Source organism: Furipterus horrens, unplaced genomic scaffold (assembly GCF_987537825.1).
Source record: "Furipterus horrens unplaced genomic scaffold, mFurHor1.1.pri manual_scaffold_8, whole genome shotgun sequence".
NCBI classification, from domain to species: domain Eukaryota; kingdom Metazoa; phylum Chordata; class Mammalia; order Chiroptera; family Furipteridae; genus Furipterus; species Furipterus horrens.
The window spans coordinates 3,124,088-3,150,184 of NW_028327178.1; the positions used below are offsets into that span (position 1 = coordinate 3,124,088).

Below are 26,097 nucleotides of genomic sequence, written 5' to 3' on the forward strand. Positions count from 1 at the left end.
TAAAGGCAGTGCTTATATTTCATACATATGTGACAAAAGACACTAAATGATCATTAATTCCAGCAATAGTAATGGTTTGTGACCGAGAGTGAGTTTGTGTAATTGAAATAATTATTGGGTATTTTTTGTTGTTGTTGAAATGCAGTCTTTGGGGAGAATTATATTTTATAAGTTATAGAAAATGAAATGCTAAAATATCATATTCCAATACTTTTAGGGAGAATGATCTTTATTAGTAGAGGCCACTGTCTAAAAACAAATTTTTCTATTATTTTTAAAGTATTACAACAGAACGGGATAGGCTATAAAAACATTCTTGATTATTTCCATATTAGTATCCACCAGAAAGGACTTTTTTATTAGTTTATTTTTACTGTATTTTTTCCATTACCATTTACCCCCCTAATACCGTCTCCCACCTCCACCCACCCCCTCCTCAGCAATCCCCACACTGTTGTCCACGCCCAGGAATCCTTTCCCTTTTTTGCTCAGTCCCTCTGCCCCAGCCCTCTCCCCCAGAGCTGCCAGCCTGCTCTCTCTCTGTTCTACTTGTTAGTTCAGTCTGGTCACTAGATCCCGCGTAATGAGTGAGATCCTACGGTTTTTGTCTTCCTCTGACTGGCTGATTTCACGCAGTGTAGTGTCCTCCAGGTCTGCAGGCAATTTCCAAAAAGAGAAGCGTCTGCTACCAAAAGGGTGTGGCTGTGTGGCAGTGGTGAGAGAGAAGCATTAGGAGAAAGTGAGAATCACTCGTATTTTGAGAATAATCCACAGAATGAAGAATGATTCTGGGTTAAAAGTGGAGGACTTTTGGATCGGAAACCAAAGGGAAAATACTCACTTGAGTCTCACTGTCCATGACGTAGGCCATTATTACAAGTGATTGTCACAGAAAAATTCGTTAAGCCAACCCTCTCAGAATTACGTCGAGACACATATATGCTTTAGGGACCAAGTGAGTGAAATTATGCTGCTAAATTACTGCTATTAGATAACAAGCTACATTTATTCTAGTACATTTTTATTTTTCCAAGATGTATTAATCAACACACATTTTAGCATCTATAATCCAGGCACTCACATGAAACTTTATGAAATAAAGACTATCACAGAAATAGCATTTTTAGTTTGATTAATGTTCAATTCTGTTCCATATGCTCTTCTGTTTGAATGCAGTTGTCCCAGATCAAGCCCACCGCAACAGAATAAAACTCATTTTTTACTTTATTTTCTCAATATTATATGCATTGAGTTTGATTTAAGTTTTACTTTTCAAAATGAAAGAGGTTATTAGAAAGTACGAACCCAAATTTCACTTCAGATTGAAAACCATGTGATTTGTGACAAATGCACTAATTTATTATATTGATAGCCTCTTAAATGACGCAAGGTTATAATAGCTGATCGAGTGCAGTTAAGTGGCACATTTCAGCACAGTATAAATGATGACATCCCAAGACTGATAAATTAGCATACTTTGGCAGGTTCAATGGATTTTACTGATAGTTTTCTTGGGAGATTAATGCGTAAAACAAACAAGTGAAGTCAGTTTGTGACTTTACAGTTAAAGTATGTCGAGAATCTGTACCTTGTCTTTGTGTGTGACTAAAGCAAAGCACCATGTTAAAGTCAGAAGAGGAAAATCTCCCTTAAATAACCTGTCATGATTTTCCCCCTATAACTGAATTTATAGAGTATCTTCTTTTTGCCCTGGTTGCCAGGAAACCTTAATTCATACTAAGTTTGCATATACGTATGATTTTCCTAATGTAGTGTATGTATTACAAAGTTTTGTAAACGATTTATTCACTTCCATATTTGTCATACAAGTTGTTTCTTTGTGTTTACATTTATTTATTTTATATGCTATTTCTTGTCAGGTGTATCCACTATAAATTAGTTAAAATATATTTACTCCTAGGGCCAAAAGGATGTGTATTATAAAATAAAGCTTACAATCTGAAACTTCCATCTTCCTGATCCCCAGATGACATGGTGGGACAGCTGAACGAGAGGGCCACTGGCCTTTGGAGCCCAGTGATCCTGGGGCCCCTCCCTCCAGGAGCCGTGCAAAAGCTAGGGCGCCCAGGTGTGGACCGGGTCCTTCTGGGAAGACACTGACCACTGCGTCTGGCTGGAGGCAGATGGTGAGTCCGCTGGTGTCCGGGGTCCCCCAGAGGATCACAGCCAGCCCTGGGACATGTGCTGAATTAGAAGTGTGGCCCTCACTGAGGCAGTGGCTTTCAAAGTATAGGGACGGAACCCTTGGGGGAAGAACTAGGAATGAGTGGGCGTTCCCGCCAGGACCTCTCTGTGCTGAGCCGGGGGATGGATACCCATGGCGCGTGCTCGATCGTCCAGGAATCATGGCTTCTTTGTTTGCTTTAGTCTTGGGGGTCTCCTGCGTGCAACCCCATTGGCTTTGAGAACTAGGTGTTTTGGAGACCTGTCCCTTGGGTGGAAGTCTTAAAAACCTGTGGTACTAACTGGGCCAAATTCTCCTCTCCTCAGGGAGAACCAGGAGTGGCCAGTTTCCTCCTGATGGTGTGTCACTCACTGTGGTGGGGGTGGGGTTGATGGTGAGAATGTGTCTGAGTCTTTCCTGTTATTGCCAAACTGAAGTTCAAGTGCCTGATGCTCTTGAAGGCCAGGACTCGGAACATCAGGGTTTGGAGTAAGGAAGGAATTGAAGAAGTTAAAAGATCAGAAACCTGTTCGTATGACAGGAGAAATAATAGAAGGTATTGGGAATAGTTGCATAAAGTTAATTTTTCTTATTTAAATTATAGGAAAAGCATTACAAATGATTTGTTAAACCTTAAGAAAAATAGTACTTCTTCCCTGTCTCTCAGTGTTTAGGAATAGGCAGCTTACAGGCACTTAAGAATGCTGACTTGGAATACTTAGCAAATATCGTGTATGAAAGTACCGAAAGGGATTATGATATGCTCAGTTTTGCTAATGTCATCTTGTTAAAGGTGTTAAAGGTCTAAAATTAATTTTAAAATATTGATTAAAACAACCTATGGTATATATGTCATTGTAGATGGCCCTAGGAGTTGCATAACACAGCCTGCATTCAGAAAGGTCACCCAGAAGCAGGTGAGACCGACATGCAAGCATCTACTTATCATATAATAAATAAAACATAAGCAAATGCAAAGCGTTTTCCAAAATAGCTGTCATCATAGATAAATGGAATGTTCTAGAAAACCAAAGATACAAAACATATTAAATCTTATATCAGCCCATAAAATTGAATAAAAGGCCCACACTAGTCTATGAGTCAGATCAATAGCCAAATCCAAGGTCATATTTAATTCATTGTTCAGAATAACATCTCATGCCTCATTCCTAAAATAACTTTAGCTATTTTATCCTTATAATGTATTATGGTTATATAGCTATAGAATGTATGACAGGAAGCCATGGTTTATGAACACATGACCATCTTACAACTCCTAGCGCTTTAAAATTATTCCAAATAAAACAACATCAAACCTCAAGATCATTGGCTTATTCTGATGTTGCCTCATTATCATGTTGGTTTCTGCTTCTCTGCCAGAGTCACATTAGATAGATTAACGATTGTATTTTTCTTTAGCTTGCTTTGTCAAAAGTACAGAATGTATGTATTAATATTAAAAATTGGGACTCAAGAGTGTGTGTGTGTGAGGAAGAGAGAAAGAGAGAGAGAGAGACTCAAACAAAATGTTTTGTATCGCCAGCATTATTCAGACTCAGACGTGAGCAGGTAGCATCTTTTTTTTTCTTTTTTAGCAGGTAGCATCTTTCCCGCGGCCAGCATTCTCTCTTCCCAAACACTGTGGCCAAAATTAAACCACAGGAAGAACACTAAAGGGAAAGACATTTGAGGAGCTTGAAATGTGTAGCCATCATTCAAGGACTGATACGTTGCAATGAAATATTTAAGTCATTTATGTTAAAATTTAATTTTCATTTGATATCACATTAAACAGTGATGCCCTTGTTATCGGAAAAGACCAGTCTGTGATAGCACTGTGAGTCCAAGAGCCCTGGGCCCCGCTGGGCGGCCAAACCGAGGTCAGATCATGTGGGCACCGGGCTACTTCCTGGCCATTGTCACCGGCTGAGATGAGGTGGGAGCCCTGGGAAAATGGTAGAAATTAGGAGAGTGAGACGTGTCCTGTTTAAACTGGAAACGTTCAATTCTGGATGACGCCGCGGCTCTGGGAAATGTGACATGTAAGAGAAAACTACACATAAAATATGACATCGTAACTTCCCACTGAGCGAGGGAGGCTGGTACTTGGTTTTGTTCTGTCTGTTTTGTTTCTATTTTGCTACAAGGCTGCAGACAAGGCTGCCGCCGTTCCCTGGCCTTCGTGACTCATTATTCTGGAGTCACTGAGCTGTGCCTCAGCTTTATTTGGTCGCTTGCAGCCTGAAAAGGTAGTTGTGTCAAAGAAAGTCTTGTGCATGCCCAGGAGGGCCTGGGCTCACTCCGGAAGGCGTCCTGGGCCTCTGCGAAGGCAGGGGTGCTCCCTGAACCCACACGGTGGTGGGGTTCATGCAGAAAGGCTCATGCGCAGAATGCTAATAGCTAGTTTAAAAGAAACACATAAAAAATTAAGAGTGGGGCCTTCCAGGATCTGCGAGAGGTCAAAATAGAAAGTCTCCTTAATTCTCCGTTCTTCCAAGTATAAAGACAACATAGGTAAGCCTTCCTTTCAAATAGTGTCTCTTTCAGATGATTCTGGAGGGACGAGAGAGATGAGGGGACTGAGCTGAGCCCTGGAAATAACGCTAACTCCCCCCACTTTCCACATCTTAGAGGAATGAGTGAATAGCGGTGATGGTGTGGTTGCAAGCGCACGGTGTATCATTTGTGGGGAATGAGTACGATCCCTTTAAGGTCAATATAACCCGCCCTTAAATACGCTGTTACATGCAGAACAAAGGGTTGCTAAATATATCTTTAAAAACATCTATATATACATCTGCCTTTCTGATCTTCTTACAGCCTGAGTTGCCCTACTTTGCAATGGCATGTAGCCCACTCTCAGACTTTCCCTGCACCTGCTCCCGCGCGGCTCACTGTCGAGGGGGACGTGCAGCGGGGAGGGGAGCGCAATGCCTGTCACGTCCGAGTGACTCGGCCGCTCCTGACGCAGGTCAGGGGCCCTTGCGTGTACAGAGAGATGCCGCGGTCCTGCCTCAGCGCTTCACGCGTGCTTTCCATCCAACCACGTGGGTCAGCTTTGCACGTCTCTCTCTGATGGGCAGTTGGGCCTTTCTCTCCACCACGAACGTCAGACATCTCTTAGTTCTAAACCGAGGTGCAATTCTGCAGTCAGACTGAATGACAGGGACACGTGTTTCCTTTTGTGTAATATCTTAGTCTGATTTTTGAAATATAGTTTTGACACCAGCTTTTTAAAAGCAGAGACAGAGTTTCTATTAGGGTTTTTTAAAACTCAAAAAAGAAAGCTTAGCTTCAAATATATACAATGCTTGAAGTCTATAGATGAATAGGGGGATTTGGGGCTGACTGGAGGCTCTCTTGGAATGTGATAGCTGCAAGTGTTACTTTTGGCAAAGGAAATGCTTTGTACTAAAATATTTTCTCAATTAGAGGGAGGTTCTGTGCATTGTGCGCAACAGCCAAGGTGGAAGCAACCTAAGGGCCCGCTGGCAGAGGGATGGATAACGTGGTACAGCCAAACGATGAATATTATCCAGCTTGTTAAAAAGGACAGTCTGCCATTGGTGACCATAGGGATGAACCCAGAGGACATTGTGCTGGTTGAAATAAGTCAGTCTCCAAAAGGCAAATACTGTATGATCTCACTAATATGTGGAATCAAATAAAATAAAATAAAATGAAAGTCTAACTCAGAGAGTAGCACAGTGCTTGCCAGCGCCCGGGGGAGTTGGAGAAGTGGGGAGACGTGGAGAAGGGCACAGCCCCTCAGTGTTACGATGAAGAAGTCCTGAGGGTCTAATGTACAGGATGAGGCCAAAGGGAACAGGACTGTGTCATATAGCTGACATTTGAGAGCACAGATCCTAAGTATTCTCACAGCATGCAAACACACACAGAAAAGTAAGTGGGAGGCGATGGGCATGCTAATTAGCTGATTGTGATCCATCGTTGCAGTGCGTATTTTGTTCAATATGCATTTCTTATGGAATGATAAGTCTTGGTAGTTTCTTCTGTTTCTTGAATAATTTCCTATACGTCTTTCATAGATCTTCTAGACCAGTGTTATTTATCCTCTGAGTTTATTAGGTCAATTAATTTAAAGCAATAATATGCTTTTTAAAATGATCTACTCATGATCAGGGGAACTCTTACTTAGTAAGTGCATAGTGGTGAATAGCAATCCATGAATATTTATAATTGTTTTTAATTAAAACTGCATTTTATTCTGAATCTCAGATGTAATTATTTGTTGTACTGCCCCTCAGTTTTATTAGTATAATGTTTGGTGCATAAGAAAATAGTAGATAAAACTTAATGTTATGCACTTTAAATAACTTTAGAATATATGGAGTAAATTGAATTCTAATTATTATGTACAAGACCATATGTGCACTTAAACAAGAAAGTTCGAACTAGAGAAATTTGTATACTTAGTCTAGAATAAAGATGGCTCAGAAAGAATGCGTGTAAAGATATCGGACCTCACTTAACATCAGCAGTTTGGTGATGCTGAATTTTACTCTGACCAGGACTTAAAATATCGTTAATTCTTTCTTGCGAGTTTGCTTCTGTGGCACTAAGAGCACTTTGTCTTCGAACAAGTGTCCTCGGTGTTGCAAAGAATGTGTAGTCCCAAGACAAATACATGTTTTCTACTCTATCTTAAGAAAAACTCCGTTTCCTCACCTTTGCGTATCGGCGTCATAAATGCTATAGAAATACTCTTTGGTACGTTTTGTTGAATTGGCTGAAAAATAATCCATGCTCTCTAAACATTCTGAATATTGAAAAATAACCAATGCTCTCTAAACTTTCTGAATATTTTCATTCATACTCTATTTTTTTAAGTGTTCAAATCCATTCCTAACAATGTAGGCATAAGTAATTTAGTTATAAGTCTGGCTACCGGCTATTAGAAGTCTTACCAATAGGCAAGACTTCAGGGAGGCTGTTCATATTCTTGATACATTTTAAAATATTTAAAATAATTCTATCAATTTCAATAATTTTGGTTCCTGTCAAAATTTACGTTATAGTCTTCATGAATGCATGTCACATGATATAATTCCACAGGCCCAAGGAGATTATTGAATGTAATTATCAATGTTAATACAGTAGCGTTTTGACAGACGCTCAGAGTTGTAAGATGAGTATTATATTTAGAGATCTAGAGTATAAGGCAGATGCACTTCATGTTCTTGCTATTGTTTTAAAGACTGTACTGTTTCCATAGTTACAGCATGAAGCTCAGAACACCTTCATTCTTTGTAACATGCTAAAGGATAACTTAATACTATTCTAACAGACTGTATCATTCACCGAGTCAGGTAAATACAGTTTTTGTTTTACTCTCAGACCCATTCCAGCAAACATGGACTTATGAGCAGGAATGTTTGCTGTTAGATATGACTAACAATGCTCACCTTTCTAGAGGCTCTTATCAAAACAAACTAGAGAAAGAGGAGAGAAATAAAATAATTTTAGCTCCGTTGAGTTTGTTATTATTATTCTAATTAGATCGCTTCGTTTTCATTCATGGTACTCCAAGGCTCCATTTGTTTACCCAAACCGAAGCTTGGGAAGGAGAATACACTTATTTTCCTTTTTTTTTTTTTTTTTGAGATTTTATTTATATTTAGAGAGAGAGGAAGAGAGGGAGAAAGAGAAGGAAAGAAACATCAATGTGTGGTTGCCTCTTGCGCGTCCCCAAGTGGGGATCTGGCCCACAACCCAGGCATGTGCCCTGCCTGGGAATTGAACCAGTGACCCTTTGGTTCGCAGGCTGGCACTCAATCCACTGAGCTGCACCAGGCAGGGCTAAGTCATCATTTCGGGCACCAGTGGGGAACTACAGTGACTTTGAAACTGCGACCCTTCGATGGAAGATCTTTGAATGCCAGTCCTCTTGCCCCCTTTACCCCTGTCTCTCAAACCTCTGGGTAGGGAGGGAATGTCCACTACCCTTCCTTGCGCATCTGATTCTGTTTAGCATCATTAAGTCCCTGGTCTGTTCAGCCCTGACTTACTGCATGGGGAAAGCAAGGATGACAGAGAGGCCACCGTGACCTCTCCTCAGCAAAGTGGTGACCTGCATAAGACACCACCCTGAGAAGGAAGGAAAGGGCCCTTGTGGGTTGGGGGGTGGGGGAGCTTTTCCAAAGAGCAATCCTAGCACAGCGCAGGTTACCTGTTTATTTCAATCCCTTCTTCAATTAGAAGCAAGTATAGAAAGGGCAAGAAGCCCTTAGCCCAAAGGCAGACTGCTAAGGATGTTTGATCGTGAGCGGCTCTTCATTTCCGTTTGGCCTGAGCAGTTTGCAGCAGCGGACCGCTTCATATAACAATGGCATTAGCCAAGCCCACAAACCCTCTAAGGTCGCCTCCCTGCGCTGGGGGCTGCGTGCTGAGCCGCCCGGTCTCCTGGGCGCTGGGAGTCCTGGGGCGGTTCCACAAGACTGTTCTTTAACGAGAAGCAAATTCAGTTTGTTCCCTCCTTTTTCTCTTGAGGTACCATCATTTTGTTCTAATTAATACCAAATACTATTATCAATATCCCTTGGAAGTGCTACTTAATGAAAACGCTCTGGTCATAAAATCTGCCACATAAAAACTTGGTTAGGCTTTTCAATCAGCTGCATTTAATGGGACTTACATAATACGCAGTAAGTCCGCTTGTGTAGCTCATCCTAATCGAAGAGGTTCTGGTTTGTTCGAAACAAAGAGAACATTTAGAAAGTAATGGGCATCGATAGGATGAAACGCTCTTCTTCCCAAATGAAGTCTCCGTCTGTGCCGCAATGGAGCCTCCCGTTCTGGTTCCCTCTGCAGTCGGGAGGGCCCGCTGGGACTCCAGGGAGTGGCTGGGTGCCTGCCACCCCGCGGCTGCGGCGGGGACCGCCGGGCAGCTCTGCGTCTGCACCTGGCGCAAACCCGCGTCTCCAGGTCACTCTCAGGGCCCTGACTTCAAAACGAAAAGATGAAGGAAAAACAGAACAAAACGAACGAACAAAAAAACACACAAAACTGGCATGTAAGTCATATGACTTCTGAATTTTATTTTCTTCAGTTTTAAAAACCAGGAGTGCTCTCTGCTAATGTTGAATGACAATCTCACAAGACCCTACCGCAGGGTTTTAAAGGAAAGGAAGAAGGGTCTGCTATTAGGAAAATTCTTGAGCAAAGTCTGTGGCCTGTGCGTCTCCTCGGGGTCGTGGTCGCTGCGTCCGAGGGTGTTGGCCACAGTGACATATGAACAGCATTGCAAGTTGGTGGCATGCTTCCCATGCAGACCACATTGGTGATGGCACACTTGGCAGTGAAGGGTCCTGAGGCCAGCGTGGACACGCCACACTCATAGCCACAGATTAATATTTATAAATTTGCTGTAGGAAACTTCATGCTCATAAAGTCTAGACTTTTTAGGGTGAAAAGCTTTGCTGTTCAAATGAAAATGGGAAGAATAGAAGTGTGCATTTTAGATTTGGAGGAATCTGCTGAATCGGGACATTTTCCAGGAAAAGGGACCTTAGCTCTACCGAGCCCATGGCCTGACCTCCGTCAGAGAGAGGACGAGACACGCGCGCCTGAGCCAGAGGAGTGCTTGCTGCTGCCTGGTGGTCACTTTTGACATATTGCGGAAGGACCATGTTCGAGCCCTCCCGTCAAGGTTCTGCTAACCACTGGATCACAGCAATCGGAATAGAAGTTGACTATTGCTCATGACTGTCATACATTGTCCCTTCTGGAAGCAGAACGTGAGACAGCGTGCGGCAGGAGGGATACTTACTGGGATCAATAACTGCAGGTACCAGAGGGGAAACAGTGGGACTGTCAGAGAGAAAGGCAAGTGGCTGTGCAGGCCTCGTGACGCCTCGGTCAGCCCCGGGGGGGTCCCGAGCACAAGCAGGCAGTGGCCGTTTTCTGTCCAAGAGCTGAAATGGCCTTGCCTTTGTCACCGGGACCTGATTGTATGGGATTCAGGCTCCCCAGGCGGCCAGTGAGGTGCTGAGGCCAACCCTGGAGGAGCTGACATCTGGATGTTATCTGCTAACAACATCCTCCTTTCTCATAAGACAGAAAATAATGTATTTGACAAATCAGTGGCTGTCTGGCAAGGAAATGAGGCCCTGTTTACCTGCCCTAGCATGTGGGGCTGCTACAGCCGTAGTTCAAGGTCACCCTCCAGGGCCCGTCCTCTTTCTACAGTGGCCAGAATGGTCAATGGCCATCAGAGAGAAGTGTTTGGGGGCCTGAGTCAATCAGATCAGGGTGACAGTTCTTCTGTAAAGGGTTGGCTAGTATATACAGCAGGTATTTTGAACCACCTGTGGCCTCTGTGGCATATTCTTATTGCTGGTTTTCAGGGTCCTTCAAAAATATAAAAGGGTTCTTCAGTTCTGGACCATATAATCACAGGTCGCAATCTGGATTTCACTCATAGGCTGTAGTTTGCTCATCCCCAAGTTATATTCATAAAGGCAGCTCTGAGATCCGTCATTGCTGCCACCCCGACGTGATGCTGTCTGATTCCCCACCTTGGCCCCGGGCGGCGGGGCTGCTGCTTGCCCACCCTCCCCCCCACAGTCAGAGGTGTTTGTGATCTGGCTCCTTGTGCCCCTGCCCCAACGGGGCCCTGAGGATGCTTGAGATTGTCAGATAACAATGTCAACATCGGCCCTGTGTCCAGTGGCCCTCAAAATATTTTGATTTCATCCTTTCTTCAGTGTTAGCGACTACGTTGTGTTCTCCCAGAACTGATATGATGAAATCCTGACCCTCAGTACCTTGAACATAACTTTATTTGTAAATAAAGTCATTGCAGATATAATTCGTTAGCATGAGTTCACACTTGAAAGGGTGGGCCCTAAGCTAACAAGACATGTGTCCTTATAAGAGAGGTTAATGGAGAGATTCAGATATAGACACACACACACACACACACACACACACATATACAGAATGAGCATCATGTAGAGATGAAGGCAGAGATTGGCCTTTGTCGTTTGAGGGTTCTGTTGTCCCCATTGCCACGCTTGTACCTCATTCTGTAATGACCTCTCTTTCCATATACTGTGGCATGAAGAGTGGACCACCGGTAAGCATTTAGAGATATTGGTGCTCCTGACTCTGTTCTTTCCTTACGATGGTTGTCAATAAGATATTCTCTGGGCTTCCTCAGGGAGTACTGTCTGCAGGTCTTCCAGCCTCACACACGTCAGCATGCCCACGTGCCCGGGCCTTTCCATCCCTTCTTCTAGCGCCTGCCGTGTGGCTCTGGAACGTCAACCTCACGTAGCGTTGGAGGTGCAGGTACAAGGAGGGTGGACATGCATCAGGGCTGAAAAGAGGATAATTAACTGAAAGTCTGTGTATCCAGGTGTGCACTGTCCAGCCCTGTCTTCAAGCCCAGAATTTGCATGCGTGGAGCCTGTCCTGCCTCCCAGTCCCCAGGCAGATCTCCATTTTCACCCCTTGGGAAATTAAACTTTCTACACAGAAGAACAGTCTATACTCTGGAATTTGGTTATCTCTCAGCATAACTTCATCTGGTTACTTTTAATCATTCTTCAGTAGATCTGAGAAGGGATACATCCCACCAACGTGCCCAGCTGCTCATTACCTTTAACTCACATTCATTTTAAAAATATAAAACGAAGTGTGGAGAAACACACGAGGAAAGCTCTGACTTGAAGTACGCACTGAGGTTTCTAGCAAGATGAAGAAAACTAAACCAGCTAAACGCACCCAGGTGAAGGCACATACAATTTCAGAAAATCCGGGATAAGGAGAATATTCTGAATGCTGCCAAAAATGAAAACCTAGTTAAGTGACACAATAAAGATTCTCATAATTTCTTTTTTATTGAGCGTCGGCCTGCGAGCCAAGTGTCGCTGGTTCGATTCCCAGTCAGGGCACATGACTAGGTTGCACGTCAGGTCCCCAGTTGGGGGCGCGAGTGAGAGGCAACCACACAGTGATGTTTCTCTCCCTCTCTTTCTCCTTTCCCCTCTCTCTAAAAATAAATAAGCAAACAAACAAATAAATTATTTTAAAAAATTTCTTTTTTACTTCATGCTCTCAGTACGAGGCTTTAGGGCTTTCAAAGTACGGAGGTAAAACAATGTTCAACTGAAAATTTTATAACTGACAAAACTATCAATTAAGTAAAAGTTAAGTAGAAGACTTACAGTGATGGGAGAACTCAGGAAATGTCCTTCCCTTTGTAAGCATTTCTTAAATTACATGACCATGTGTTCTAGCCAAACAGAGAATTAGGCCAAAAAATGTGTTACATCTGCTGCACCAATCAGATCACTTTTAGCTCTGAGTAACTGAAATCCAACAAAAGCTAATATAAGATACTAATGATAGGGTGATGTTCTTCGCTCATCTATGCGGTAGTTTAGGGTCATAGTTGTTGTAGTCCCCGTACCATCTACAGTTGATTCTGTCCCTCTTTTCGGGCAGGCTTCCACTTGTGGACTCAAGCCTCTCTCTCTCCTCCTGACTGCAAGTGAAGCCACAGACCCAGATACATCATCTTCTTGGCCTTCTGTTCATGGGAGAAAAACAAGACAAAACAATAGTATCCGGCCTGACTTCTCGTCTTGGCCATAACTAGTTACTCAAGAAAGACTTGGATGTCAGGAATCCAGCTCTTGTTATGAAGGTCAGTCCCCAAAAGATCACATGATCTGAAAGCGGGACGAGGGGATTCCCCCAGATATATCTGGGCTACTGTGAGGGAGGAGAGGGGACACTAGGAGAGCAACAAATGCCAGTGTGCACACACGTAAGGAGCCAGAAAGAGTAGATCCCTTTGAGAAATAAACGGATGACTGAAAATGTCAGGATTTATAACCTGGAGGGCAGCTGGATCAGTCTACACTTGGGAAACAGACCATTCAGATTAGAGATCACCAGGAAAAAAATGTAGTTCCACTAGACCACCTGCTAGACCAAAGTTAAAAACAAACAAACATTTTTATTATAAAGGAGAGAACTAAGAAAAAAATCAGAACCTGCACTGAAAATCAAAACTTCTAAGTTAAAGAACTATAATTAGGGGACCCTCTTTGACTTTGCGGTGAACACCATTTATGTGACTGTATTGTTTACACACTCAATATCCATTTTTACTTAAGTACATGTACTGCACATCTCATCAAAGGGTGAAGCAGGTGGGATGAGAGACAGCTACATCTTTAGGTCTCATAACAGGAAGTAAATGACTGTCTGACTTTGAGAACTCAAGCTAGGCCATGCAAAGTAACTTTAGCTTTTTCTTTGGGCTGCTACAGTCATATCTCTCAAGGATGAAAACCCGTAGCCTTGGAGCGAAAGAGACAAAGACAAACAGAAGATGAGGGGGTTGTTTTTCATTAAAACTCTTTGAGGATTATTTTATTTTTATCTATGTTTATATATTGTTTGGAAAAAAAATAACTTTTTTAAAGGTAAACTCAAGGCAACCCTGTTGGCCCAATGGCAACTTCAATCCACAGTCTTTCAAGTTAAGAACTATCAGGTTGTTGGGAATGGGTACATTTTTGTTTTTCCTTAGATTTGCTTTTGTGAACAAATTATGGCCAATAAACAATTTGGAAACAAAGCAGCCCTCCTCCTTCTTGCATCCCAGTAATGCCGAGTTCCCCCACAGGTCATTATTCTCACCGGGACAATGTTTGTACAGCCTGAGTCTTGATGCGGCGGATCAGCAACGGAACGGAGCAGCCAGAATGGGTGGATGGGGGCCCACGCTTGGCTTCTTCTACCATCTGCGAAATAAACAAATGTCCGAGGATTCATCTGCCCACCAGATATTATAAATTGCCTTTAGGTAAATAACAGTGAGAGAGGAAGAAAAGGAAATACATCAAAGTTAATTTGTCTGCTTCTCTTGGTTTTTCTACAGTTTCAATACATCTTAAATGAACAACAACCTTGAACGGGGAAATGGGGACGTGTTATGTCACAGAGAGGAGCACACAGCTTGGGAGTGAATGTAAAGGAAGGGGAGGGGGGTGAGCAGTCTGCAGCTCGCTCCCTTCCCACCTGTGCTCCTGGGGAACATACGTGTATGCATACTTTGAGCCTGTTTTAGTCTTGGCTGGTGGGCTCCGCCTCCTTCTCCTGCACCTGCTCTTTCCCCAGGCACCTGCTTCCGCTCCCAGCAAGTCTCTGCAGCGCACAGCCCGAGAGAAGAACTTTACTCAAAACAGTCCTTGTGCTATTTGAGAATTCTCGAAACTGATTTAGGAAAAGGAGGGTGTGATGAAGGGTGCTCTGGTGTTACCGGCTGCAAATCGCGGGTTTGGTGTTTTCTTTTTCTAATACCTAACCCTCTTTTGGGGCATGTCCCAGGGGACTCCTTCAAGGCACCCGTAGTTCCAAGGTGTTTTTTCATCATGAATGTTGAATTGCAATGCAGACGAATCTAAACACAATTTTTAAAGCTGTGTACTCAGAATATAAGTTTTAGAGTGTATTGGATAAAAATAGCTGTGTATTTTATTGAAAATAAAATAACTTAAACCATAGTCGTTTAGGTTATTCAGATACTGAAAATTCTGAAGGTTGTGTCAATAACCCGATGATGTCACCAGCTAGTTTCTTCCAACCCCTCCACCCTGCCACCTTCAGTATGTCGATGTTGGCCTCAGCTTGTCCTCTTGTGCTCAAAGTGGCTGTGGATCCATCCCTTTGCACATCCCCAGGAGATAAGTCTTTGTACAGATTTGTATGAGAAGGCTTACAATTGCTGTGGGTTCGCCCTTAGGCTGATGTAATAAAAAAATAATGGATTGCATTATCTTATTGCTCAACATTAGGTTTTCCTAAAAAAACAAAGTAAATATTTACTAATAACCAACTAAGATGATAAAGAAGCTTCTTTATCTCTTAAAATAAGCAAATACTAGAAATTCTTTCTTATTTGCCTAAGGAATATTTTGGTTAATTTGATTTTCCAAAGTTAGATCTTCTTCATAAAATATTTCTAAATGGTAATTCTAGGAATTGATTATTTTAAAAGATGAACACCATCTCTAAGTTTTATATTTTATTATCATGTCAGAATTTTTGTTTATTTAACCATTAATTCACTCACACAGCAATACAATTATTTATTTACTCGAATAAGCAATAGCATGGTGGGGGCACAACATGGTCTGATGTTTAAGTACATGGATCTGCCACAAACTGTCTGTTTTTGAATCTGCTCTTTGGTGTATCATTTGATCTCACTGGGCCCAAGTTTTCTATAAAAGAAAAAAAAAAAGAGGGATAAAATGCACATGTCTCACAGGGTTATCATTTTTATGTGAGTTCACATATGCAAATTGCTTAGAAGAGTCCATACCTCCCAATAATTACTAAGCGTTAAATAAAAATAAAGAAATAATTATACATAATTGAAGGCGAAGATATACTATTTGTATAGGTGCCACCTTGACCTATGTCTGTCAGGTTGCAAAGCACAGGCATGAAAAGCCAAAGCAGAGAAGTGAGGTGACATCAAACTTTTTAGCTTTTTAGCTCCTGCACAGCCAAGGAAACCGCCAGCAGAGGGAAAAGATAAACTCACAGAATGGGAAAGAATATTTGAAAACCGTCGCTCTGAGAAAGGCTGACTATCCAAAATATACAAAGAACTCCTACAACTCAAGAGTAAAAATAAATAACTATCTGCTTTAAGATGTGCGAACAACTTGAATAGGCATTTTTTCAAAGAAGACATGCAAATGGCCAACAGACATATGAAAAAATCTCACCATCACGGATCACCAGGGAAATGTAAATCCAAACCACAATGAGACGTTATGACCTCCCACCTGTCAGGACGGCTGTCACGGGGAAAAAAAGGAAAAAATAACATGGGTTGATGAGCATGTGGAGTAATTGAAACCCTTATACATTATTGGTGGGAATATATAATTGTATAGACTTCTTGGAAAACAATATGGGGTTTCCTCAAAAAATTAAAAATTGAACTACCATAAGATCCAACCATCCCAGTCTTGGGTACATATCCCCAGAAATCCAAAATCAACGTCTTGAAGAGCTACCCACCCTCACATGTATTGTAACATCCTTCACAATAGCCAAGTGGTTGAAAACAGCCTTAATGCCCCTCAGTGGATGAATGGATAAAGAAAATGTAGTTTACACATTCGAGGGAATATCAGCCCTTAAAAAAAAAAGTAAATGCTGCCATGTGGCAACATACGTGGACCTGAAGTTTCCTCAAGGAGTTCTTCATGCTAAATGAAATAAACCAGCCGAGAGAAGCAAAAATCCATGTATACGCGGCATCTAAAGTAGTCAGCCTCATAGAAGCAGAAGGGATTGGTGTCGCCAGGGGCTGGGGGGGGGGGAAGGTGAAAGGGGGAGGTGTGGGTCAGCAGGCATGCAGTTCTGATCACACAAGGATTAGTCCTAGAGAGACCCGCTCTACGTATGTGCATGTACAAGGCAATACTGTCCTGTACACTGAAAACTCAGTGGGGGTAGGTTTCACAGCGTGTCTTTTTTACCGTTATTAAAAAATAACCAGTTCAATCAATTCAGACCCAGGAAAACCGAGTTGATTCTGGGTGCACATAGAATGCAACGGTCAACCGCTGGCCTGCCTTTTCTGTTTTCACCTGCTTCCCCCGAGAAGACAAATCCCGAGGCTCGGGCCATGTGCTGCTACTACACCTGCTCTCCGACCTGACCGAGCAGCACTTCATTAGGCGACGTTACTCTAAGTCGTGTTATATCCATTAGGACTCCTTTTCTGCGCCAATGACAGTAAATCGATGCAAACTGACTTTCGCAAAACTGGACTTTTGACTCATAAAATGGGAAAACCTGGGAATAGTATTATACGTTATGCACCGTTTCATCCAGAAGCTCAGATTACTTGGAGTCGTTGGTTTCTGGTGTGTTTCTCTCCCCACTGGCTTTTTCCCTGAGGCTCCACCCCCCACACCTCATCTCTGGCAGCTCTCCCACCCTGAGTGCGTGCGCGTGCGTCTCTCCTGGCTCATCTGCGCTGTGTATAATATAGATGCGCAGTACATGGGCCTAAAATTGGCACTACTGAGTAGTCCAGTGGGTTCAATAAACTCAACAGAGCACTTAGCCACATTCACAAAGCCCTCAAGTAAACATTAACTTGGCTCCTGTCATGTGCTGATACCTGGATCAATGGACTCTATCTGAATATTTGACAGAAACAGTGTCATTATATTTGGTCATGTATTTATGCCTGACCAGTGACTTCGGCCTCAGAACTTAATGTACTACTTGGCTGACCCTAAACCACCCTGCAACCCTGGAGGCGGAAGTGGAATAATCTACTTTTATATTTTATGTTGTTTAAGCAAAGCACAGACTTGTCATATTTTAGTGGTCCCCTTAAAACGGGGTTCCATTTTTCATTTCCTGTCTGCAAATTCCACTTGCAGCGGTGGGCTTTAATTTTACACTCAGTATTCCAGAAGGGTGGATTTTTTATTCAGGCACCTCTATCCATACGTATGTAGTTATGAATCCTGACTTGTGTGCCTAAAATAAAAGAATATGAGTCAAAGGTATATACCAAGAATAAATGATAAAAAATTCTTATTGCTAAGGGTAACAAGAATAATGTGTTCCATCTTGAGAATAATATATAGATTTTCTAAGGAAAGGCAAATCCTTTATTTCAAAATGATGGATGGGATGGTCCTAGAAAGTAAATTCTAGATAGATAAAAATAAGGTATTAAATTCCAAAATATGAATATTCACTTTTCCTTTTGCGTGTATCATCTATCTGTAAGATCTATTTTAATTTATTGAATGTTTATACTATTTGAGGGGGTCAAAATTTAACTTTCATTTAAAAGTAATCTTTATTATTGGTCTTGCTGCCTCATGAAGTTGGCCTTGGTTGTACAAACCATGACCTGTGGTGGCCAGAGAAGCATTGTTTGAGGTCAGCACATGGGATCACCATGAATCAATCCAACCTTCTTTCATGCCTTTGCAAATCTACTCTCTGTTCATTCAATACAGAATCTTCTTGAAAAGGAAAACAAAAACTCAAAGAGAAGAGGCTTTATGTAAGAGCTGTGTTCTTCCCTGGAGGACTTTGTCATTTAAAAACTAATTTGGGAGAAACTCTCAAACCAAGCAAACCAAAAAAAAATGAAAAAGAAAAAAGATAAATGTCTCCTCAATAAGATAATTGTCATGACCCCAGACTTGCACAACTAATGTACTTGGCATTAATTTGACTGTGCCTCCTGAAATCTCTGAGGGTACACTTAAATTAATGTTTTCTCGTTTTTAGAGTAGTTCTAGGAATGCCATGAGAAATGCCTCGTTCACATTTGGAAATAAATTTGTGAAGTCAGTGGAGCCAACTAGGTATAAAGCTAACAGGCCGCGTCCTCAGGGCATACAAACACGGCTCTCTGCTTTCCCGTGTCTGAACTCAGCCTAACCTCCAAGCTCTAATATTTGCTCAAATGCAGAAAAACAATTGTCGTCTACACCAAAGATGATATAATCGCTTACAATGTAGAACTCAGGCCCCCACTTTCCTTTGCTGATTTTAGACCAGTGCTTGGGTTCAAGCATCAACATGGCCCAATCAGGGAAATCCAGTTACTGTTTTGAGAGGAGAAGAACTATTAGCAGGACGGGGGAACCCATGAGCACATGCCAGACTGGGGAGAAAATGTAAATATCAGCAAGACAATTTTGTCATGGGGGAACATTCCTGTGACTTGGGATTCAATGATTTGACAAGGACAGCTGAAGCAAGTACTAAAAATAAACTACTCATAGACTATTGGAATATCTCCTCGAAGTCTTGAGAAAATAATGGCTTACAATGAGCCACGTGGAGATGCTGCCATTGAGGGCGAGTGGCACCCTCAACATCCACACTCAGATTCTGCTAATAATCCCTTTTGTCTCAGAACAGAACCTGGGCAGAGAGCCTGCTTTGGAATCGCTCTGGCGGCTGCTTGAGGGCTCCGGTCCCAGCAGTCACTGTTTGCACGCGACTTGCACTCTGGCGGCTGTGAGCCTGCTCAGAGCTAGAGAAAGCCCCCCGGGGAACGTGGGTGGGTGCCGGCCGTGGGTAGGAGGCCAGTGCTCACCTGCTCACCGCCACAGTAAGGCCCGAGAGGGTGCTGCCGGGACCCCCGTGCCCGAGCTGAACTCAGCATGTCTGGTTGTGGGGCCAGACCTCTGGTAGCTTCATGACGTGAGATCTATAGCTTTTCTGCTCTTCCTCTTTTTTATAGCTTTCTGAGACACCCCGTATAAAACATGGCTTCCCATGGCCTTGGAAGATCTGGGATGCCATCAATTATTACGTGACAAAGAGAGGGGCATCGTGGAAGGCACCATACTCCTTTTGATCTGATTTTCCCGTTGTTAAAATGAGACGGTGGGACCCGATGGGGACTGCTCGCTCAATGCACAGAGACGAGGCGACTAAGTACCAGGTCAGAGGGGCCGGAGCTCTGACAGGGGTCGGGTATGATAAACAGCCCTATAATAACTACTGTATAGTAATTCTTTTATTTCCCAGAGAGATGTATTGAAAAATTAACCATGTATGTTCAGTTAGAAACTTACGTTCGAGGATTATTATTTTAAATGATACATTTGCCTAAAAGCATTGATGACATTTCTCCTCGATTTTAAAAATATCACCACAACCGTAGCCGCTTGGCAAACATTCTGCTGCGGTATCAGTTCTTTCTGAAACTGTAAATTTTTTGCAACTTGGTCTGCCCTAAAACTGGGGGAAACAGCCACTTCATATTTATCTTCCTGTGTTGCAAAAGGACATGAAACATATGGGACACTCCCTTATATGTGTCGAGTATAAGAAAGAATGGACAGAGGAAGAAGAATTGATAGATGACTTTGCTATTTTTGTTTTGGAAAAGCAGTGTGTTCATTCAGCATTTCTTTCTATGAGCCAAAGTGTGATTGCCTCCTCAGAACTATTTCATGAGCCAGATGTGAGTCCTGTTCTGCCTTAACATTCAGGGTTATTTACAACTAGCAAATCTTGGCTTTCGTTACTTTCTAAATCATCCACATAACTCCCAAGAAATCATAATAATATTATTATATGCCCTAAAGAGAAAAACCAAATAAACTTAGGTAATGGTATTAATTTATGTAATAAAGGATGAAAATTTAAATCTAACCCATAGATTATATTTGCATATCTGATTTAGCAATTTTAAGTAAAGTTTTGGTTGTATTGATTAATGGATATTTGGAAATAGAATATATAGATTCATTCTTCAGCTTAACTTATATTTTTCAAATAGAGTTAAATCTGTTTTTCTTCCCCAAATAACAGTGAGTGGGTGTATGGCCTGATACTTAGTACTCAGTCCAAGGGAGGCCCCTTCCCAGAGCAATACCCTTTCTAGCTCAGGATTTATCTTTATAAATGTTCCTTTCTGCCAATTTACAGAGTGCTACCTATTACTTAGGCTGGTGGCTATAAAGAAATCTTGTTATTTTTATAAGCCATGGTCAATTAAATATTAATCAGAAGGAAAACAAAGTCTTTCTAAAACTTTCGCATAGATTGGTGGATCGTGGAATTATTTTCATGCCCCTCCTGTTTCTCCAAAGGTAAGACGGCCTTGTTTGTGGAGCACAAATGTCATTTACTATGAAGCAGCGACGACAGTGACTGTGGATCTGCACGTCCTGGTAGAAACAGGGTGAAGACAGGAGTTGTGGTCGTTCATACCCACAGAGGCTAATATTCTCGTGCTAACAAAACAACAGTAGATTTGTGCTTCTCAAAAACGCACGTTTCATTTCTCCCTTCATGTTTGTTAAATGCTGAGTCTGGTTTAACTATAAGATTTCAAAGATTTTAACTCCTCTGTTTTAGGAAGACACTACTCTTTTGTGATATATGCCCAGACTTTGGGCGGGAAATAAATGGCCACAAAAGTGTCTCTGAAAACTGGTGGCATGTTACAGAACTGCAGTTCCTTTCTAAAACCATTCCAGTATTTGCCAGCAAGCAATTTATTCATAAATGTTTTTGATGAACTAATATTCTGACATATATTGTTGAGTTCTTAAAATACAAAACAGAACTTTACCTCTCACAACTAGGTAAATACATTAAAACATAGTTAGGGATTGTCAAGAAACTAAAGTCATAGAGAAAGTGCCAGCAGCACAGATTTATTTTAGTTATATTTTGGTCGCTTCAGCTCTTACGGCCATAGAAAACCAGCCTGGAAGAAGCGGCCAATTCTGCAGCCAAGTTCAAGAAAGAGCCCTCGTGCACCCGGGACTGTGTTATTCATTTCTGGGGTTGTGAGCGTGTAGACAAAAACGACTTGCCTTTGCATTAGAAGAATGGTCTCCAGCAATTCTTTTTTACAGGCTTGGAAATCCTCCTTGCCCTTCGCTGTCACGAGGTACGAGCTTACAGGAAACCAATGTGCCTTGAAGCGGGTGCAGGAAGTGCCCGTTCTGCCTGAGTTCTGTAAGTAGCCTGTTTCCGAGCTGACCTTGGAGAGCTGTAGCAAAGCTTTGAACTTACTTAAGTTCTCAGTTTATATGTTCTCCCTTTTGAAATGATCACGTATTGAAATTTGACCGTATGTGTGCCTAACCTTCTCTTGGAGAAACTGAACTTCTCCCATATGTTGATTTTTCTCAGAGAGAAAAGAAGAAAAGAAACCATGTGCCCCCCACCCCCTTAGGGAGCTGGCTGATGGTGGTTTGAACTTCAAAAGGCAAAGAAGGCAGCTTGCCAAGCTACCAGGCTGTGGCGGATGCTTCAGGGTGCGTGTGCATGTCTGTGTAGGAAAAAGAATGGGATTTGAGAGGAAAACGTTGGAGCCGTAGCCTGGTAGGGACGCCTCAGCATCTGGGGTCTCCAGCCCTTGGGGAACAGGTGCAATACTTGAGTGTGCCTCTGTCCTGGACCGTGTCCAGGTCTACCCACTCACAACCGCAGCCCTGAGCTTTGAGCGAGGGTGCGACCCCCCAGCCCCAGGCACTGCCCCGGGGAGCACAGGGTTTCAGAGATCAAAGACACCATGTGTCTGATCCTTTGAGTTCAACACCAGACCTACTGGCCACTAGCTTGTGGGGGAAGGAGGACATGCACAAAAGATGTGGGCTCCTGGCCCCTCTTTCTTTTCTCTGGGATTTCTTCTCTGTGGTTCCTGTCCCCGCCCCCTTACAATTCAAGGACCACTGGTCTAGCACAATTTCCTCCTGCCTGTCACCTACTTGGCCAGGTAACATAATCTCTGTCCTTGGGAAACTGACCAAGGCAAAAAGGAGGGGAAAGGTTAGACTTATTTGAGTAGATGGATTTAGCAAAGACCTAATTTCCATGCTATCTTCCCACTGTACTTGAGAAATGCAGTAATTTTCCTTAAATTGAGATAATTTCTAACATCGTCATTGTTTCATTGAAAAATTTTATCTTTTTGTGAAGCTGTATTTCAGGAGGTAAGATAATTACCAACCAATCCTAAAGATTTCAGCATTCTGCTGTTATTCTGTATCACTGGCCATTTTTCATGGGCCCTTTGTCATCTGTTGGCCCATCTATCCGGGGGTCTCCCCTCTTCGGTGGTGCTTTTGCTTCTGTGCAGTTGGGGCGGTTTTTCAACTCTTCTCCGCTCGCCCCCCCACCCCCCCCAAACCCCTGCGCTGGCACAAGAATCGCACGTGGATCACGTGACTCCGCGGGACCTACTGTTTATTTCCCCTCTTACAAGTACATACGTGGGCAGACAAACGCAGCGTCTGAAACGCGCCTCCACTGTCCGCCCATCGCGCGCTCCAGCCTGTAGCTCCTCTCGCGGCGCCGAGTCCTGGAGGAGCTGGCACTGCGGGCGCTCAGTCTCCGTCCCTCTGCCATTCTTTCCCTCCCTACACACCCACCTTCATTAAATGGATGAACACACACGAGCGCGCGTGCGCGCGCACGCACACACACACGCGCGCACACACGAGTGCGCCCCTCACCACTTGGTGACTTTGCTGCACGTAGAGGACTTGCAGCTGCCTGGAATCAAGGAACCGAAATCTTGGTGGGAGTCTGGGAGGCTGCTTCTGGGGCTCGTGGATCCCCTTTGGACTTGGGGCCACCTCATTATCCCTCAACTCAAATGCTGGGCAGGAGACCACCACCCTCTCCCACCCCGTCGCTGGGGAGAAGGAGGGCTTCCTGCGCCGCAGCAGCAGGTGCCAGACGGAAGTGCGGGCCTGGCTTTGAGCGCCCTCCGTCCCCTCTAGCGGCCCTCTCTGTCCTGTGGCTTTCGAGGTGACCCCAGTCCTAGCCGCGCAGCGTATCTCCGCTTCCTGCCTTAGTTCTTTCTTCGCCTCGTCCCTCACCGCCACCATCCCCATCCCGCGCCCCCGTCCGGGATGCTGAGCCAGAGCCGCAGGGTCTTCAGCGCCCCTGAGGTCCGGGGTTCGACGGCCTAAGCGCGGCCCAGGGTCCGGCTGGCGGTGGGTCTGAGCAGCCCAGCCCGCAGCTGCTGGGAAGGCGGGACAGAGCGGGGGGGGGGGGGGGGGGGGGCGGGCTGCTGGGCCTGGAGGAACCCCCACCTCCCCGCAAGCGCTTGAGCTCCGGCCCTCTGCGCAACCCAGTTACTGCTCTTTCCTATTCATTTATTCGCATTTATGACCCGGGGCTTTCCCAGGGCTCTTTCCCAGGCCACTCGTTCTCTTTTTCCCCCTCCGAGTTTAACTCCCTGCGCGAGCCTGTCCCTGTCGGGGTGGGTGGGCGGCGGTGTCTCTGCGTGCCTTGGGGTGTTAAGTTGAGGCGAGGGTGCAGGTAAATTGCGAGAAGCTCGAGTCTTTGCAGGAGCAGGTTGGTGGGGGCGACCTCGGCATCCGCCCGGAGATAAACTGCGAAACAACTTTTCCTGCCTCCGTGGCCTCCGGGCGCGCCCCTGCTGGGGTCCCCGCCTGAGACCCGAGTCCGCCAGGAAGCCGGCACCCGGGGGAGACAGAAGAACCCGCTTCCTTTAGACAGACAGAATGTAAGGGGTGGAAGTGAGATCCACGGCAACTTCTAATCCTGAAAAAGTGAAAAATTAACCCCCGCAGTGGGTTTTCACGTGACGGCCCCTCCCCCTTGCACGTCCTTTATCCGGCGAGAGGGACCCAGCTCAGAATTGCTAACTCCCTTCGGCCCCCCGGCGGGTGGCCCAGTGACGGATCCCAGACCGGCCCCCACTCCTCCCCCTCCTTCCCCCCCAGGATCCCGGCGGGTGTGTCGTCCTTGCCAGCCGCGCCCCATTCCGCCCTGCACCAGCCCCAGGGCGCCGGCCACGCGCAGCGGCTCCTTTCCACCCCGGTCGTGGGCTTCCTGGAGGGTCGCGCCACCCCAGGCTATGACTCAGTCTCCCGCTTGGTAACTCTGCCATCTTCCTGCTCCTTCCCCGCCCTCCTTTCCCCGCCTTCACGCCACCCCCGCGCCCCTCCGCCACCCTCAGCCCTCCTCCCAGACGCCCACCACCCTCTCCTGTTCGCGCAAGATCGCAGAGGTGGCGCGGGGCCCGGTCGGCCGATGACAGACCCTCTCTTCCCGTCCCCAATGCCTCAGCGGAAGATCCCCAAGGGCAGGACCGAGGAGGGCTGCTGCCGGACATCCTCCGGGCGAGGCTGCCCCGACCTGCTGCTCCTGGTGGATGAGACTGGGGACTGAGTGCCCCTGCTGCCTCCGGCGCCGCGCCGCCGCCGCCACCGCCGCCGCCACTGTCGCTGCCGTCGGTCCCAGGTCCCCGGTCCCCGGCTCTGGGCGCCCCGGGGCTCTCCGCCCGCGCCCACTGCCCGCGCCCTCCTGACAGCTGCGGCGGCGGCGATGATGCAAAGGAGGAGGGCGCTGCCTCCGGCTGCGCGGAGCGTGGCGAGTGGCGCCCGGGTGTGATGCCAGCATCATGGTGGGGATGCTGGCTTCCCGGCGGTGACAGCGAGAGAGAGCCGCGGCGGAGGACGCGCGGATCCGGACCTTCTGCGGCGCGGGCTCGGGTCTGGCCCTGCCCCTCTCTCGCTCCCCCTCCGTGTGCTCTGGGTTTGTCTGCTTCGCATCTTTCGACTCCGTCCTCTCCCCGCCACTGGACGTCTTCCCGTCTCTAAATGGAAGTAGTGGAGCTCGGAGCCTCTGGCGTAACGCACAGACATGACCTATGGACGCAGTGTGCTTCACAGTGAGTGCCGCTCCCGCCACGCGGGTCTCCTCCCGGGTGGCCGCCGCGCTCCCGCGACCCGCAGTCCCAGCGAGTCTGGGGCAGGTGTAAACTTTCTGTATTGCAGCAGAATAGCGCGGGGCGTGGGGAAGGGGGCGCAGCCCGCCGCCCCTGGATCTCAGCGTCCGCCGGGGGAAGCAACCTGTCTGTGCGCAGGATGATTACGGGGCGAGGGTGGCGATAGTTCCAGGATGCGCACGTGTGGCGGCGGCTGGGGAGTGGGCCGGAGGGAGGGCGCGGGTGGAAAGGGGGCACCGCGGGGCCGACAGGTTGCGGGATGCTGGGGAACGTTCCTCCTTCGGGGGCTTCAGGAGCTCAGCGGGCCCGGTGGCCCCAGGAGGTAGTTTACGGTACACCTGAACGCAGCGCTGGAGAGGAAGTGGGGGGGCCCTCAACTCTCGGGCACGACAGACCGTGAGTGTGGCTTTAGGGAGTGTGTGGTGTGCGTGCAGTGCTGGGGGAGGAACTGGAGGAAAATAGCATCAAAAGTCATCAAGTAAAAAGCAATATAAGAAATGTGCGATGGAAATTTCGCATTACAAAGCAAGAATTAGACAGTTAATTCCCGTTGAAAGACCGATTTTGCTGATATGTTAACCGTAGTAACCACAGCACGGGTTCCACAATGTGATTCCATCAAAACAGGAAAAAGAAA

At 45.3% G+C, this 26,097-nt stretch overlaps 1 protein-coding gene, 2 long non-coding RNA genes and 1 pseudogene across 4 annotated transcripts in view; 1 reads left to right on the forward strand and 3 right to left on the reverse strand.

The window, feature by feature from the left end:
- Positions 1-12,280: 12,280 nt before the first annotated feature.
- LOC150002447 (uncharacterized) lies at positions 12,281-15,007 on the reverse strand. The gene is made up of 3 exons (XR_016512700.1): positions 14,264-15,007; positions 13,862-13,965; positions 12,281-12,740 (listed from the first exon to the last, which is right to left on the reverse strand). It is a non-coding gene; the product is annotated as an uncharacterized LOC150002447 (long non-coding RNA).
- Positions 15,008-15,264: 257 nt separating this feature from the next.
- LOC150002448 (uncharacterized) lies at positions 15,265-23,115 on the reverse strand. Its single transcript, XR_016512699.1, has 3 exons — positions 22,969-23,115; positions 15,961-16,032; positions 15,265-15,447 (listed from the first exon to the last, which is right to left on the reverse strand). It is a non-coding gene; the product is annotated as an uncharacterized LOC150002448 (long non-coding RNA).
- A 554-nt stretch (positions 23,116-23,669) lies between these two features.
- LOC150002449 (uncharacterized) lies at positions 23,670-25,375 on the reverse strand (annotated as a pseudogene).
- NETO1 (neuropilin and tolloid like 1) overlaps positions 24,947-26,097 on the forward strand; it is a 72,319-nt gene continuing 71,168 nt past the window's right edge. For both annotated transcript variants that reach the window (XM_090285393.1, XM_090285392.1), the window contains exon 1: positions 24,947-25,403. In XM_090285393.1, coding sequence (XP_090141519.1) covers positions 25,376-25,403 — 28 coding nt within the window. In that variant the 5' untranslated portion in view covers positions 24,947-25,375. The remainder of the gene's footprint in view (positions 25,404-26,097) is intronic.